Source organism: Chondrus crispus, genomic scaffold (genome assembly GCF_000350225.1).
Source record: "Chondrus crispus Stackhouse genomic scaffold, scaffold_603, whole genome shotgun sequence".
NCBI classification, from domain to species: domain Eukaryota; phylum Rhodophyta; class Florideophyceae; order Gigartinales; family Gigartinaceae; genus Chondrus; species Chondrus crispus.
In genome coordinates this window covers 1-16,647 of record NW_005178598.1, presented here as the reverse complement: position 1 = coordinate 16,647, position 16,647 = coordinate 1, and the positions used below count along the sequence as shown (strand labels likewise).

The window sequence follows — 16,647 nt, the reverse complement described above, 5'->3', positions numbered from 1 at the left end:
CCAAGCACCCGCGGTACACACTCGTGTCGCCGGGATTGCGCTACAGTCGACGGGATATACATGCAAGACGTTTAATCCCTTTTATTCAGAAACCAGCACATTTTATGTAGGTGTGATGCATTTTAATATTTCGCATGTACTAGATTGAAGGCGATTGAGATTAATTTCGTTTCTTATGCATGAACTATCAGTGTTTGCTGCTTGAAGAACCCCTACGCACGGCAATTACCTTGCCATGGGAGGATTTGGGGCCACGATTTCCTCGGCGGTGGGGCCACATGATCAAGAGAAACTGTTCCGTGGTGATCTGCTCGGATTACCCTCTGAAGGTGCGTAAAGTGGTGCACGCTCGGGGAATAGTCCATCTGACGCTCGAACGCGGCGACTCGGGCCGCTTCCGCTACCCATAGGCGGTCAGCAGCACCGCGACCAATGACAAGGAACATAGCATGGCAGACCGCAGACTGGATGCACAAGACGGTATTGTCTTGGAACGCTACGGTCCGGGACGTGCAAAGGTACCGGGAAGCGAGTGGGGAGACGTCGCGTGACATAGCAAAGTTCACTCGCTTCCTCTTCCCTCTATTCTGGCTACACCAATTGTCGATCGCCAGAATAGCGTCCATACGCGTTGAGCACTCCTTACCGAAGGAAGAGTTGAAGCCCCGGCGGGCGGTGCCGTTCGCAGAGGGCACGCGATCGAAGGTCATTGTGTAGAGAAGTATCATGTACTTCTCTGGACTCCCCTCTCCGACGGCGTAGTGGCAACCCTTGACCTCGCTGTTACCGCCATCAGAGCACCAGAAAAATTCGACGACCCACTCTGGGTCGTCGCAGCAGGTGTACTCCGTCCCTTCGCTGTGGCTCTCGGTGAGCCCCAGCCGGTAGCAGCGGTCGGAGGTGAACCATGCCTTGCGAGCGAGGCGGGCCGATACGAAGGCCAACACATGGGCCCCGAAGAGAAGCCGGGCCCCGGCGGCAGATACGGCCGCTACGACGGACGCCCAGTTGCCCACTTCCTTATATTTGATTCGGAAAGAACCATCTCCTACTTGGTACCGAAGCACGGAGACGTCGGAACGTCCCGCGTGCTCCCAAAGGTCAGGGAGATGTTCGGCATTACTTGGGTCTTCGAAGTCGATGAAGGGGCAATTCACGCCATGAGACGCCCTTTCGGTGACGTCCTGACCGTTCTCTCGCCACACGCCCGCTGAACGGCCGGCGGCCCTAGTGGCGATAGCGCGGCGTGGTACCTTCCCGCCGGTGGAAGCCCTCGCCGTCTGCTTGGTTCGAGCCATAGTGCGCACAGGGAGTACCGCCCGAAGGACTACAGAGCTCCCGTGCGCGGCTCGAGACGCTGTGCGTTTCCGAGAAGTCCCAAAACGGGAACGACTGGAAACGGAGCCTCAGGCGACGCGCAGAGCACGCGGCCTGAGTCCCAGACGACGATTGACGTCAACGACCACAGTCCCGGGCGACGCAGAGACCACGCGGCCCGAGGCTGACGCGAAGCTGACGTTGGGCAACCGGAATTCGGGCAACGCAGATGAAGCGCGGCTTGAAATTGACTGTTAGAAGTTCGACAGCGAGAGAGGCGCGACGAGGCAGGGAGAGTGCAGTTCGGTGGCAAGGTGCAAAGACGGTGGCCGGGGGGGCCAGAGCGGTCACGCGAGGAAGCGGGCCAGTATATTTACGTGCAGCGGCAGCCCCGTGGGCTGCCCTGAGGAGGGGGTCATGTGAGATGTTTTTAGGGAAATATTTGCATTTTACTGTAGAGGGAGATTTTATTCTGTAGTCCGAGATTTTATTTGAATTTTAGAGAAGCGCACGCGGACGGCCCGGCGGAATCCGGGCCGGATGCGTGGACGCTTCTGGAAGGAATTTCGTAGAAATAAAAGAGAGAGAGTGACGGGCGCTGCGGGGAAGGGGGGACGACACTCGGCCAACCCTCACCACGGAACGGCACGCTCCCCAACACGGCCTCCCCCATTTCACCGACAACACACCCTACGAACCGAATGAGCAGCGATTTCTGAAGGTAGTCCGCAAGTTTACTCCCAAGTCGCCTCTTGCTCCTTCGATGGCCTTCCTTTCTACGCGCTGCGACTAACTTATACTGTCAATACTGGCAACCATCGGCGGCATCCCGTCCTCCATCCCTCGAGCAAGCGCCTGCCGCTACCGCCCAGGACTCGGTCCGTTTACCCGCCCTTCCGTTGCGAACCTCCCTCCGTCCCCTCCGAGGCTCACGTTCCCCTCTTGCTGCCACTGTATCCACCATTACGCCCTTTCCCAACGTCCTGCGCGCGCTTCCGCCCGACACCTTCCGTAGCCCTGGCGGCCCCGCCAGCGCCTCCTGTCTGCCTCCAGCGACGCCATTGGGTCAAAACGCTCTCGTCGTCCCGCAACGTCCTCGCGTCACCGCACCGCCTCCCTTCCCCGAACGTCTCCAAGTCCTCGCCATGTCCTCGCCTGACACTGTCGGGCTGTGCCGCGCATTGGGTGTGGATGAAATGGATATGTGATCCATATTAATAATCTAATTGTTACTGTCTGGTAGTCTGCATTTTGCATTTACCTTTCCACCTCCAGCCAATGCGAACGTCATCGCATTGCTCAATTGACGAGCGAAAGGTCAAGGGTTGGTCAGCCCCTGACAGTCGCAAAGCGACTGCTGGAGTAGATAAATACCGATACGGAATGAGATAGAGAGAGAGAGAGAAAAACAGAGAATAAGAATATACCACGACTAAAGTTGTCTTTGTTTACAACATTTGCTCTCCTCGCCCGTGCGAGGAGCTTTGCGTTCAGCTTGCGCCGCTCCTGTGAGCATCCCTCACGGGACCGCGCGCACGCTTCACGATTTTACCGACATTGGGAGCCGGGTCATATGCAACCGCTCTTGCGTGTCCCACGTGTCAAAAAAGAATCAAATTCAGACCCGCAACACTACAGTTGTGAGTTTTTCATTGGTCGTCCTGAAGTAAGGATGCATCTTGGTTCCCTTCAAGTACAGTATTATGAGGTGTTCTTAAATTTTAGATGGTTCGCCAAAACGTGTTCCAGATCGGCAAAGCTGTTCAGCATCAGCTGGCTCGGGCGCTCGTCCTCCCGTGCGTGTCCTCCTCCTTTTTCATCCTACTACCCCTCGTCTAAGCTGTATAAATACCTAAGTCCGCTTAGGTTTCTTCCCGTTCTTCGCATAGTCATGTGCCTCATTGCACATCCCTTACGTGCACTATCTCCTCCGCCATCCTTCGCTTCTGCATTTGCTACTTCTTTGCCCATCATCCTTCCTCTTTACGATTCAATCTCGCACTCCTCTCCCGCCGTCTGCTTCCTCTGTATATATGTCTGTTCCCTCATACGCACATCTTAATCTATTCACGCGACCCTTCCGCCTCAATGGAAGACTCCGGAAATCACCAATCGTAAATTGATTCGTACTTTTTTTTGCGATTAAAGCATGCCAACACCGAGTTTTGTGTCGTATCAAACGCACGATTGCTCCCCCTTGGGAGCGGCACCAGAACCTGTACCAAATTACAAATCTGCACACCACAACACCAACGCAGCCACTCTGACAGACCACTCTACATCGAGCAGCGATCTTTCTGCTTCCATCTCAACGCTCCCTCGCTTTGCCTCCACCTTTGCACCCCCCGTGTGTCGCCTAAATCTCGGCGTTGTCGCCGCAGTCCCTTTTTCCCCGCGCCCCACAAAGTCACTACGACTCATGAAGTTCAAGGCAATGTACTGTATATCCCGCAAAGTAGTCTGCTACTATATCAATTTGTTTTTTTCCGCAGTCATGTCGGAAATCTTCGTATCAAAAGCCGCCGCGGTAGTGGGGCAACGCTGAGGGAGGAGAAAAAAAATACTTGCTTTCTCCGAGGCTAGTAGAGCTAGGCGTCGACGGAGCTCCTTTTTATTTAAGACAAATCAAAGAAACGAAAGCAGTAAATCGCACTCTGGCCCCCGCCCCTATTCTGCAAAGAAAAACAGAGAGGGCCCTGCGACAAACGGCCCAATTCCCCGCCTGAACTTCCTTCCTCTCAGGCCGGGTCGCAGACGGCGTACTGTACGCGGACCAATAACAACCCCGGCTACCTTTACATTAGTAGCAATTCTACTTTTGCTAGTCATCATAGTGTACCCAAACAGACCGACGGGCAATAAATGCGAATTTACGAAATCTATAAAAATGTCGTGACATTCCGGCCAGCAAGTGCCATATTGACACGTGACCCTCGCAACCTACCCGTTTCTTACAGCCCCACAGCAGGAGCCAAGTGGACCCGAGTGTTTGATATCCTCAAGTAGCTTCTCTCTCGATTATTCTACAGACTTCATTCTGCATGTCCAATATGCAAGTCATCCGTGCACGCCTTCTTGCCGAAGCTTGTTCTATTGTATCTCCTGCGAATTCCTCTGTGGAAACACAGTGAAAATCCATATACTGTATCTGAAAGAGTACGCCACAAATGATGAGCTCTCTAGCACGCAATCTCACCACTTGCTAGTGTCTAGTGTCTATTGGACCTTTGTCCTCATACATATGAGAGTCATTATTCGACCTATTTTATTCTTGACTTGCGCTTCCCCGACAAGAAAGAAAAAGATACCTGCGGCACTGCACTTAACTTCTGACATGGGCACGGAAACAACTTTGTGAGAATTGCATGTTCTTCCTGGTGGTTTTTAGATCGGTCTGGAAAAGAAGGTTTGCTAAAGCACCCTAAAACCCCATGTAAAATAACCTCAAAACCAAAAACGCCAGTCCAAGAAGGCAACTTGGTACTCAATCTGCATTATATTATTAAGCTTTTTGCGCATTCAATGCTGCTATCCCGGTTTTCGGCAAGATGCTATTGCCGAAAACAAGCACGTTAAAGAAATAGTACTAAAGGTAGCTTTTTGAATGTTCAATTTAATGTATATATTTTTGTAAAAAAATAGCTGTCCTCATATGAGGACAAGCCGCAGTCGGATACTGTAGACACTAGAGCTACAGTACGGTAGTAGAGCCTGTTAGAGGGGGAGGATACCAAGGATACTGGACCACAGTTGGCACTCAGGTGCATTATTTAGGTCGGCGGCGACAGCCGTCTGGGACCTCGCACCCTCTGGGTTGTCGGAACATAGCATAGTCAAGAGTAGTTCTCTACTCTGCTCGCCCCTCGGCGTTCGGCCGAGGTTTCGGCTCTGACAGCCCCTGCTGCCACAGCAACGGCAGGGCCTAATGAGTGTGACGATGGAGGGGCGGTGTCGGACGAAACTAATGACCACTACTGTACGTGGTCTCGGCGTTAGCCGGGATCTACAAGGGTGAGCGCGGTCTGGTAGCCCGAGTAAACTTTACCTTCTCTAACTCTCTTTTGCTTGTCTCGGGACCAGATCGACAGTTGCTGTTGGTTTACAACTTGACTTGTTGTCTCTTGCCCCCTTCCCCTTGCCCCCTTCCCCTTGCTTCTCCCCCTCCTCAACCCGTGGAGCCTCCTTTTTTTATCGCCGCCCCAAGGCGTCTAGGAAGTTCCAGCACTCATTCCTAATTTGCAACTACAATCGGATTGTAATCGTGCACTTAAAATTGCGAGTTGCATGAAAACCCGACCACACGACCCCCTTTTCCCCGTACACCTTGGAAGATAAACTTAGGGCACACCGATTCAAAGCTGTGAATACGCGAGCAAACTTGAGACGAAACAGTCCAAGAAAGAACATGAGAGACAATGATTCAGCGATCTTGGATAATATGGAAAGCCAGGACAGACTTCTATCTGAGAAGGGCAGCGATGCCTGCAGCCCAGAGCCGGCAATGGCGAGCAATAAGGGTCTTAACCGGGCCAAGATGCTTATCACGAGAACAGACAGAAGAACATTGAAGGTGATGACTTACGCGACTCTGACGGTATTGTACGTGGCTGTTGGTGTCAGTTTGGGCTGGACGATTTTCATTAGTTTATGGACATTACCCTTCCAGGCCGTCGGTGAATGGGTGCTTCTGCAGGTAACATTACTCGTAGTGAGGAGATTCCAGAGGAGCAACTGGAAACGAACGATAGAAGACGCTATATTGGACTGGGCTCTAATGCGAGTTTATTTGGGTTGGCTGACTATAACCTGCACGTTTGCCCTAGCAGATAACTTATATTTCGGGTCGGCAGAACCGGGGTTTGTATTATATTGTGTCTTAAACCCCATAGAGGCGATCATGTTCGACCACTACATATGGGGCATTCCCATCGTCAGCCTGGCCCGGTGCCTCTTAGTCATCGATGTGCTAGAAGGGCGAGTTAACAGAGCGTACATCAGGTCCTTGAGAATAACTACCCTCTTCGGGCTGGGGTGGTCGTTTTACAGAGTTGCTGCGGGTCACGCTGACTTACGAAGAAGGAGCAAATTTGATGGCGGGATAGCCAGGCTGGTTAAGATCTTCACAGAAACGTGCTACTCTGCGAGTGAAGATGAAGAGAATAGCAGATGTCGTACTATAGTGGCATGGCAAGCACCCGAGAGGCGGAGGTTCGGGGCTTTGGACGCTAGGGAATTCATCACGCGTGCCCTATCCAAGAGCTGGATTTATGACGGAGATGCCTACGCAGCCTCTCCGGTTACCAATGTGTACATCTCAGCATTAATATATGCTGTCAATCTTATAGCTTTCGGAACTTCAGGCAAGTTCGTGGGCTCATTCGGCGAACGAGTGTTTCAATTTACTTGGAATAATGTTATGGACACGGTCGAAGTTGTTGGGTTCACTTTCTTTTTAGGTATCTCTGTGATCGCCATCATGTTCCCTAAGACGACCAGAGCTCACTTGACTTACAAAACGATCCTCGTAGATTCCAGGTCTGTGAAAGGATGGGGAGTTATGTTCTGGGGCGTGTCCGCTGAAGAAATCAATGCGTGCGTTGAGGAGGTCGGGCCCTGTCAACTTCAGTTATGGAGAAGCGGGACGGGCTGTTACATGGGTCAAGGTGCAGTAGGTGGATCCAATGAGCGGGGAGTTAATCTTTGCACAAGGAAGAAATACCTTGACGAAAAGTGGGGCGAGGAGTTCTCCGCAGGCCTCGTCGGGGAGGTAGTGGCCGACGCGCCAGGCGAGCCGGTATTCCACGTTGGTACGGGTAGCCGAAGATTAGGAGAATTCCACGACGACATGCTAGTGGGGGGGTACACCTGCGTTGCGTCTGATCGATAGTAAAGTCCACGATCGAGCAACCGGACTGCACGATCTACGCCTCAAGGCATACGATCAAAGTCGTGTCCGCGCAGGATTCAAGAAATTAAGAAACGCACTGGACATGAGACAGTAACATGCGCTGCATATTGGAGAATGATCAGAGAGCGTGAGGTGTCAGAAGGGTGCGCCTAGTGGCCGGCGTGCCTATCTGCAGAGGTCATGCCGGGAAGCAACCCTGACGTGCCAAGGCAGGTTATCAAGGCACAGTGACTGGACTCGGCGAGGTCAAAACAGAAGGGCGTTAGTAATACTAATCGCATAGCGAGATCCGTCATTGGAGGGAGCCAGATGACCGGTGCTGCAGGAGGTCTTCGGAACGAAAGCGAGTGTGGAAAAGGAGGCAAGAGCCAAAACGTAAACCAACGACAACACCCCCAAACACGAGCCAATACTGTAGTCCGCATAGCTGCTCGAAGGGCCAGGAGCGTTGTTAAATAGACCCCGTAGAAAAAAATCGCGATAAAAAGCAGCAATGCATTGGAGTTTCGGCTTTACAGTACACAAACCTCCCATTTCAGCAACTCGCCGGTTATTACAGTATTTTTTGTGTTGGCACAATTCTGCAAATTCATTTGACAGGTGTATTTCATTGCAGATTTTTATGTGAATTTTATGTGAAACTTGTTGGCGGCGAAAAGGGGGGAGGAAGGCCGCGCGCGTAGGGGAGAGAGAAATTTTTTTTTTTCAGAAGCGTGAAGTTTATTGCAAGAGCGGGGGTCAGTCCGGCGTGTTGTTGTTTCGTTCTGTCCCTCTTGTCGCGGGGTGTCGCGGCGCGCCCCTTTCTCTTATAGAGGGGCCGCCAGCATCTTCCACTTCCCAGGACCTCCGCCCTTCAAAGGGAGATTGTCCACGTGTACACCTGGCGTACATGTAGACCAATAAAATCATCTTTTGAAGGCTTTGGTCCTGGGGCCACTCCTGGGTACTGTACCCTGTACAGTACCCCAAATCTCCCCCACAAAACTCTCACGCGTCAACTCAGTAGTGTATCATACAGTATGCCTGTGAATGTATTTTGTTCCCTTCCTCACTCACCCCAAGCCAACCGACCTCAAGCCCTTGCCAACTGACTTCAAGCCCTTGTCGGTTGAGTACAGTACTACAGAAGGGCCCCTCCCTCACCGGAGAGTTGTACTTGAGGGGGCAACGGTGAAGGAGGAGAAAACATAAGGGCTTGCTCCGAGGCTGTTGTCTATCGGACCGTTAGGCCTCATTTGAGAACAAAAGTTTTTTTCAGACAACCAAACTCGCGGTTCCACTTCTAGTTTTTGAAACCAGAAGGCCATCACCACAGGTAAAGCATTTGCTTGTCGATTCTTGATGTCGGACTAAAACTATATTGACTGCAGGACAACGTCTGAGAAGCTGAAGGAAAAAGTGAGATGCCGGGAGGGGTTGACGGTGACCGCGAGGCTCTGATGGAAAAAGAGGTTTACTTTACTAGAGCGTCTACCCTCCGTAGCGCCTACAATGCGGACTTGTCGTCGCAGTGCAGAAGCTTTGTGGATGGTATGTAAAACGCTGGCCTCCAGCTCTAGGGTGTCGTCCGCGGCTTGTGCGTTTAAGTACCATCCTAACTCACACCGCCCCGCACCCGGCCCATCGCGCCCCTTCGTCTAGCCCGCAACGGTCGTGTACGAAATGACACGGCCGCAGATATACGGCAAGAAATAATTTGGAGGAATTTTTCCTCCGCCGTGTGAGCTTCAATTCTCCTGCCTGCATTTCGCTCACTGTCTTCTGAGAACTTCCCAGTGAGTTCCATGCCCCTTCGCCGGTGCTCGACCGTGGTGTGCATTTGCTCACCAACACACCCAATTTTTTTTCATGGCCGAGCTGGGAAGGTACCGCGGGGGCTTTGTCCAAGTCTGAGAACTTTTTTCTATTCTTAATCGTCAAAAAACACATATTTGATAAAAACGTGCATAACATGAAGTGTACGGTAGGTCCGATCTTTCGAGGGCAGAGACAAGCGCCACTTCTTACGCTTGCACCTACGATTTTAGGTCTGTGGAAATCTTATACCAGACTGTCTGGGCCTCGGGTGTTGCTTCTCATCACCCACTGCGTGGCCTGAGCTGTCATTACACCCTTCATCAAGTCCAGTAGAGATCCACTCTGCACAATCTTCGTCATTGCATCGGCGGGGTTCGATGCGCCTGAAACGTGCGCGATCCCGTCGATGTCCCAGCATTGATAGGCCTGGCGAATTGCGGCCATATCGATCATCAGTCTCCTTTCTGCGCTATAGCTGTTGCGCGTAACCATGTCGAATAGGCCGCGAGAGTCCGTCATCATATACAGCGGGATACGTTGCTTCATGATCGACTGTAAATCGTGCTTCAGGATGATGCCTGCGTCAAAGCCTGCGCTGAACGCCATGATTTCTCCAGCGAGGGACGAGTGAGTTACCCGCCTGCATTTGCGACTGCTGTATTCGATAAGATTAGCATTCCCGTTCGCGTCCCTGATGGCCACAACATAGCCGATCTGTGAAGAGAAATCGGTATTATTAGCGAGGGCCGCATCGGTCAGCACAATAATCGAAGCTGCGTCCTTGTCCAAAGGTGGTACTTCGATCCCCAACTCCGCGGCCTTTCGGACGTGGCTGATGATCTTGTTGGCTGATTTCACGCTATCAGCTGTGAAGGTTCCTTCCGTCACCTGCGCCAATTTCGCTACGGCGCAACTGATGTCCGGGCGGGTATTCGTCAACCAAGCAAGCTTTGCTCGAACAGAACGGAGGTCTTGAAACGTTGACCCAAGATCCATAGTCTGAAGCTTCCTAGCGTAATCACACTGCGACAGCCTGAATCCGCCCTCGTGGTTCTTTACCACTTGTACGCCAGCGAAGATGATGTCTTCTCTCTGCCTTTCCTTGCATTTGAACATCGCGACAGTCTTACTTGTATGGTCGTAGAAGCTTTGGGTCCCCGCCTGCAGCGTATCGTCTACTATGATGCCGGATAGGCCGGAGAGCTCCTCACGCTCTCTGCGATAGTACAGGCTGAGGTCTCCGCAAGTAGGTCGCATCCCAAGATCTTGAACGTGATGTCGGGAATTCGTAGTACCCCAATAATCGCCGCTGTCGGCTAAGCCGTAAAATGGCTTAATCAACCTGAGGAGCCTTCCCTTCGGCAAGTGAAGCTCGGCGGGTGGCCTGAGGTACACCTTACGTAAGAGGGGGCTCTCGCTCTGCAGGTAGGCTTGGGTTATATCATGAGCCCACACGTCGAACCCAAACATACCTGCCAAAGACACAATGATTCTTATCGAGCGTTGGTGCAAAGTAGTGGAGTCATGCACCACGTTGAATTTTTCTCGGTCGGTGTGACCCTGGACCACCAACCTCGCCTTCGCCAGTTCCTGCGCCGTGCCGGAGTGCTTAATTGTGAGGGTAAATCTCGAGCCCATCACATTAGCATCCCTTGGTACTTTTCGCTCATCCACTTCTTCCCACGTTCCCATGTCTTCTAGCCCCTCGACTTCTTTGCGGCGGGCATCTTCGAACCGGGCGTCTCTACCGCGGGCGTCACCGGGCGGCAGGACTTCAGTTAGAAATATTGGCTCGTCGTCTGTCAAGTCGCACCCGCTGTGGAACTCTTCGCCAGCCCGTTCCTCCCTCTCATCGTCCTCCGGGTAGTAATCCGGATCGCTTCCAGGGTCATCCGGTTCTGATCCCGACTCGCTGGGCTCCGATTCAATATCTGGGAATGCATTACTGTCCAGGTTGTCAGGTTCCCCCTCCTCGGGGGTTTCTGCCTGTACGTCTTCCACGGTGTACAATTTGACAGCGCTGGCATTGTACTCCCTTGCCATCCCGCGGTCGTAGGAAACCGTAATTACCTTTCCCTCGATCTTAATCACCTGGAACGGCCCAGTCCAAGAGCTATTGCTGGCCTTTCCCTTCTTACGCCAGACTAGGACGGGGTCTCCTTCCGTCAAGATTGAGTGAGTGGCTTTTGGTAGCCTAGAGCGTAGTACTGTCTTCAGACGAAGTCTTGCGGTTATCGATTCCATCTCATCTCGTGCGGTCTGCATCATCGAGAGACGAACTGCCTGCTCGGGTAGTTTACTGGTTGCTGCTGAGACCCTCGGGATAACTCCGAAGACGAGTAGGCTAGGAACGAGCCCTTCGGGCCCCATAGTGTCGTTCATTGCCTTGTTCGCGAGAGCCAAAATGATCTCCTTGGGGTGTCGGGGGTGCTCCATCTCGATCTTCTTGTAGATTGCGTCTCAGAGGGTCGTGGTATCTCTCTCCAACTCCCATTGAGTTACTGCTTTCCACCGGGACCACCTGTACTGCGACCCCGACCTGCGAGGTGCGGGCGTTCCACGACTTGCTAGTGAACACCGAACCTGCGTCGCTTCTGACCGAGTCTGGGTAGCCATTGTATGTGGAGACCCAACAGAGCAGGAAAGTTTGCCAAACTTGGTCCACTGATTCTCCGGGCAGAAAACGCGCCGCCGAGTAGTGTGTGTCCTTGTCAACGACGTGCAGAAGAGGGCGCCTGTGTATCCACATCAGGTCTAATATCACTGTCCTGTTGAATACAATCCCCTCGTTGATCGAAGCCGTGAACCTTCGAGGCTTTGGGCTGTGGTACTGACAGACCTGGCAGCGTTCACTAATCTCTTTCAGCAGAGTCCTTACTTTCGGGGTAGCGTGTTTGGGTTCTGCGCGCTTGATCAAGTTGAGAAGTTTCTCTGCCGAAGGGTGATAGAATCCCTTGTGCATTTTTCGAAGTTCCGGCAGGGTGAACAAGATCTCGTTCCCCCATGCATAGAACATGTGTCCATCCAGGCGCTGGAGTGGTACACTCCATCCGATTCTGTCGTGAATGAGCAAGTTCTGAATGTTGTTCACGTATAGTTGGTATTCGTCCAGGGCGTCCAGTCCAATTAGCAGCGGTATATTTGCTCGGACGATGTCGACAGTTATCTGGATGTAAGAGTCTCCCGGGATCGGGAGCCTCACGTCTATCGTCCCTAAGCTCCGTTCCTTTGTCGCTCCAAACTTAAACACCTTCTTCGACGGCTTCGGCAAGAACCTGCAACCAATGAAATCTGCGTATGCCTTGGCTTGGGGTAGCCCACACACCGATGTGGAAGCTCCGGTGTCGAGGCAGGCACCCCTGAACGAATGGGCTTGTATTTGCGTCGCAGCATGGATCGGCAAGACAGAGATTTTTTTCGGGATCGTGATGTGGTGGTCCGTCAAGAGTGGAACCTTCTGCCTGAGTGCCATCGGTTGGGTACAATTGACTTCGGCCACTTCTGGATCGGTATCTGGATCAGTATCGGCGGCTGTTGGTTCATGAATAAATTGAATTCCAAACTGGGCGGCGTATCCATCTTGCGCTCCGAGTTTTTCGTCATCTGGTACCCCTGACCGTGACTGCTCTCCTTCATCCGTACTTTCTGCAAGCTGTATGTCGCGGTCGTTGCTGCTATCGCTTCCTGTTCCACTCTGGCCTGGATCTTCCCCTAGTGCGCCCGCCCAGTCTTCGCCGTACTGGATGCATAGCTCGTCAATAACCTCGCTCATCTCTTCAAGTGTCGTTGTCTCGTGGATTGATTTGAGGGCTTTTTTCCTTTCGTCGCCGAAGCCGTTCTTCTTCTGGCATTTAGGGCAGTCCACTCGACGGTAGCCTCGTTCTCCGCAGCCATAACAGCTCCCTCTGAACTGGCTCTTTTCTCTCGGTACATAGGGTTTATGCCTGGGGTTATACTTCCCATTTCCGTACATATCTCCGTAGTAGATGCCCTTTCCTAAAGACCGGTCTCCAACTCTGCTCCTGTACCTTCCCCGTTCGAGTTTCTCCCTGGCTTCACGACTGCGCTCCTCTTCTATCGCTTGGCTTCTGAGGGTCGAGTACAGTTTCGCAAAGTCCATTTCGTGTGCGCGGGCATTGGTCGGACGAGTCCACTTGTAGGACCTTACTGCGTTCTTCAGCCATCGGATTTGGTCCTCGTCCGTTTGCCTCTCATGCGGCACCAAATTCACGTGCTTCACTACGGCATCGCGGACGGCCTTTAGTCCTAGGACGAGCGTCCCTTTTTCGCGGACCTGTTCGTACATCGATAAAGAGTCAAGATATTCAAGTGTGGCTTCCTGTGCCTCGCGGCCGTGGAATGTGCTCAGCATGAACTCATTCACCTCTTCACAAGACTTGAAGTACTGTGGGTCCGGTTGGACCTTTCGCTTGTAATACGTGCGCGCCTGGCCGGCGAGAATGTTCTCGATATTACGCAAAGCAGCGTGCTCTGGTACACCCCATTGTACTACACAGTTCATGTAAGTACTGTAGATGTCTTCCCAGTTCTCTCCGTCATCGCCCCCAAATTTGTCTGCACGGTCCTTAAAGCGTTGGGCGAGTTTGCTCAATACGGCTACAGCATGCGGGGATACGCCTTGTGGTCCTGTAATTTGACTACGGTGCACTCCGTGGTTCGCGTGTTCGTTACGACGATGCAGCGGGACGAACTCTCGTTCGCCGTCGGGTCTTCTGTTTGGTCCGGACGGTCTTGTCCGAAATGGCGCATGTCGAGTTTCTTCCGTTGCAGCGTTGGGAAATTCCGCCGTACCAAAGAATCGCCGTGGGGTTTGTACGGTCGCTGTTGGCTGCGGGGCCGGGACGCCAGTGCTAAGAACGTCTTCTGAAGTGCTTCGATCGGGCTCGCTTGGGGATGGTGTTGCTCTTGCGAAGTCCATCCTCCTGGTCGACAGCGTCTGGATTCCTTGCTCGACAATCTCCCGGGCGAGGTCGGCGGCGTCCTGGCGTGACTGTTCGTCGTTGTAATAGAGAGCTAAGGCCTTCTTTATCTGAAGGCCCCTTCTTTTCTCTATGCCTCCCTGCCGTGCATGAATTAGGTCACGCATCTCTTTGTACATGCGAGGGGCAGAGCTGCCGTTGATGACTTCCCTAGCGAACAAGGTCTCGGGGGGGACGAGATCAGTGAAGCTTTCGCGAATGTCTGCTCCGTAGGTCCCTTGCTGGATGGTACTCTGCATCCATGTTAAGATGTAGACCTGTTTCGATGACGATTCATCGGGGCGCCAGGAAACGTCATCCGATCTCTCGTATAATGACCCCATTTGAGTGCCTGGAACGTGGGTCACCATGTCCTGATTCGGAGCTCCTTGAGCCCCGTTTCCCGGTGGTTCTGCGTGTGTCTCTCCATTTCCAGACATCGTATCCTGCTCGTAGTCCAAAATAGCCAGCTGACAATTCCGGAATGATGTCGGACTAAAACTATATTGACTGCAGGACAACGTCTGAGAAGCTGAAGGAAAAAGTGAGATGCCGGGAAGGGTTGACGGTGACTGCGAGGCTCTGATGGAAAAAGAGGTTTACTTTACTGGAGCGTCTACCCTCCGTAGCGCCTACAATGCGGACTTGTCGTCGCAGTGCAGAAGCTTTGTGGATGGTATGTAAAACGCTGGCCTCCAGCTCTAGGGTGTCGTCCGCGGCTTGTGCGTTTAAGTACCATCCTAACTCACACCGCCCCGCACCCGGCCCATCGCGCCCCTTCGTCTAGCCCGCAACGGTCGTGTACGAAATGACACGGCCGCAGATATACGGCAAGAAATAATTTGGAGGAATTTTTCCTCCGCCGTGTGAGCTTCAATTCTCCTGCCTGCATTTCGCTCACTGTCTGCTGAGAACTTCCCAGTGAGTTCCATGCCCCTTCGCCGGTGCTCGACCGTGGTGTGCATTTGCTCACCAACAATTCTAGTGAAAACCGACTTGTTGATGCATATAAAGGTGTTCAAAAGAAAAAGCCGGCTAAGAGCATCCCCACCGGCATCAGCAAAGAGTTAAAAGGTAAAATTTTAGCTTTTACACCCTTGTGAATCCGCTCCGCCGGGGAGTTAAAAGGTAAAATCATTGGGCCATTTGTGGATCTTGGGGTGACAGGTGCGGCTTTTGATGCCCCTGGGGAGGTGAAGTTCTAGCCCTGGGGGTGTTTTAGGGGCTACTACCCCAATTGAGGTGGCATTGAACGGTGACGCTCCTCATTCATCCAATTCCGAGGGTGACGTCGCCCTAAGAAAACGACATGTTGAAACATGACGATCTTTATCTGTGTCTATAGGGCGACATTGGATCGTTTTCTGAGATTGATGTGATTTCAGTTGGAAATATAGGATGACTTCATATGCGAAACACCGGCAACTTCTACCCATTCTATCTACATACAATTACATACAGTATTTTCCATACCACGGAAGCAAGTTTACCTAGTGTTTTCATTCCCATAAATCTGTCTCAGTGCACAATCAGTAACAATATGCAATCCCATGTGCCTGCCTTCATCGCCTTGCTCTGAACCATGCCAGAGGCAGGGTGCAGAGTCAGGCGATGAAGAAGGCGGGTGAGGGCATTGCCGCGAGATGTGCGGGGGGGAGCTGGGGAACTTAGACGCCGAAAATGGCGGCTTCAGAAGGCAGAACGTACGCCGCGTGACCGCGCGTCACCGTATGCCACTATGGTGGGCACCGGGCGGCCTCTATAGCCACACTATATTGTTTCAGTTTTGAGAGCGCTTTATCCAACGCCAAACCGTGGGTTGGCGTGCTTTTATAGGGGTGACACTAAAACAATCATGCGTTTCTAGGGCGACTTTTCTAACATTTAGGTCTCTGCCGAAATGGCCACGATGGTATACGTTTTCATGGCGTGACAACCCCGAATATGAGTTTGTCGGAGGTGACTTTAGGATCGTTTTTCTGTCACCCTAGAAAACGTGCATTGTCACCCCATGCAGACGACACCATGGACCACAATCACCCTACTAGCAGAGCACTTTCTAGTAGTGTCGCCCTATAAAAAACCCCACCACATTGAAATCCCCCACGTAGATTTCACTTTGGCCGGGTGTCGCCCCTAAATCTACACTTTGACCCAAAATCATTTAGCTCGGGGGTATTTCCAGGGTGCAAATCGGTCGGTTTTACACCTCGAAAATAGCCCAGAGCCAAAAGTCCACGACACAAGTGTGAAGCAGTTATTGGTTTCTGGTAGCGGGAATCTGCTCGTACAGTACCCTTGGTACTTCCCGTTCTCCTACATGTTTCACTCGCGTATTGCCGCGCTTCCCTCTCCAACCAGCGCTTCTCCTTTTGCATCGATCGCAAGGTACATGCGATCTTGCCCAACCACCACCCTGTTTATGCGCTCCCTTCCGCACACCGCTCGCCCAGGTGCAGACCACGCTCTTACCAACCCACCCAATCATTTCCTCTTCCATCTCGAGCCTCGTTCCCATCACAATACAGGGAGGATCGCGATATAGTGCTACCCTGTGTCAGTGGGCCGAAAACGGCACTATATCGAACCAGGCACTGTAAGATAATGAGATTTACGGCTTTTTGTAGCCACCTCCTTGCATCACTT

The 16,647-nt window shown here is 52.4% G+C and overlaps 2 protein-coding genes across 2 annotated transcripts; one reads left to right on the top strand and one right to left on the bottom strand.

Moving 5' to 3' along the window:
• Positions 1–212: 212 nt before the first annotated feature.
• Positions 213–1,298, bottom strand: CHC_T00000733001 (hypothetical protein). The gene has a single exon (XM_005710660.1). The coding sequence runs from the start codon at positions 1,296–1,298 to the stop codon at positions 213–215; it is 1,086 nt and encodes a 361-aa protein (XP_005710717.1).
• A 4,592-nt stretch (positions 1,299–5,890) lies between these two features.
• CHC_T00000732001 (hypothetical protein) lies at positions 5,891–7,204 on the top strand. The gene has a single exon (XM_005710659.1). The coding sequence runs from the start codon at positions 5,891–5,893 to the stop codon at positions 7,202–7,204; it is 1,314 nt and encodes a 437-aa protein (XP_005710716.1).
• The last annotated feature ends 9,443 nt before the right edge of the window (positions 7,205–16,647 follow it).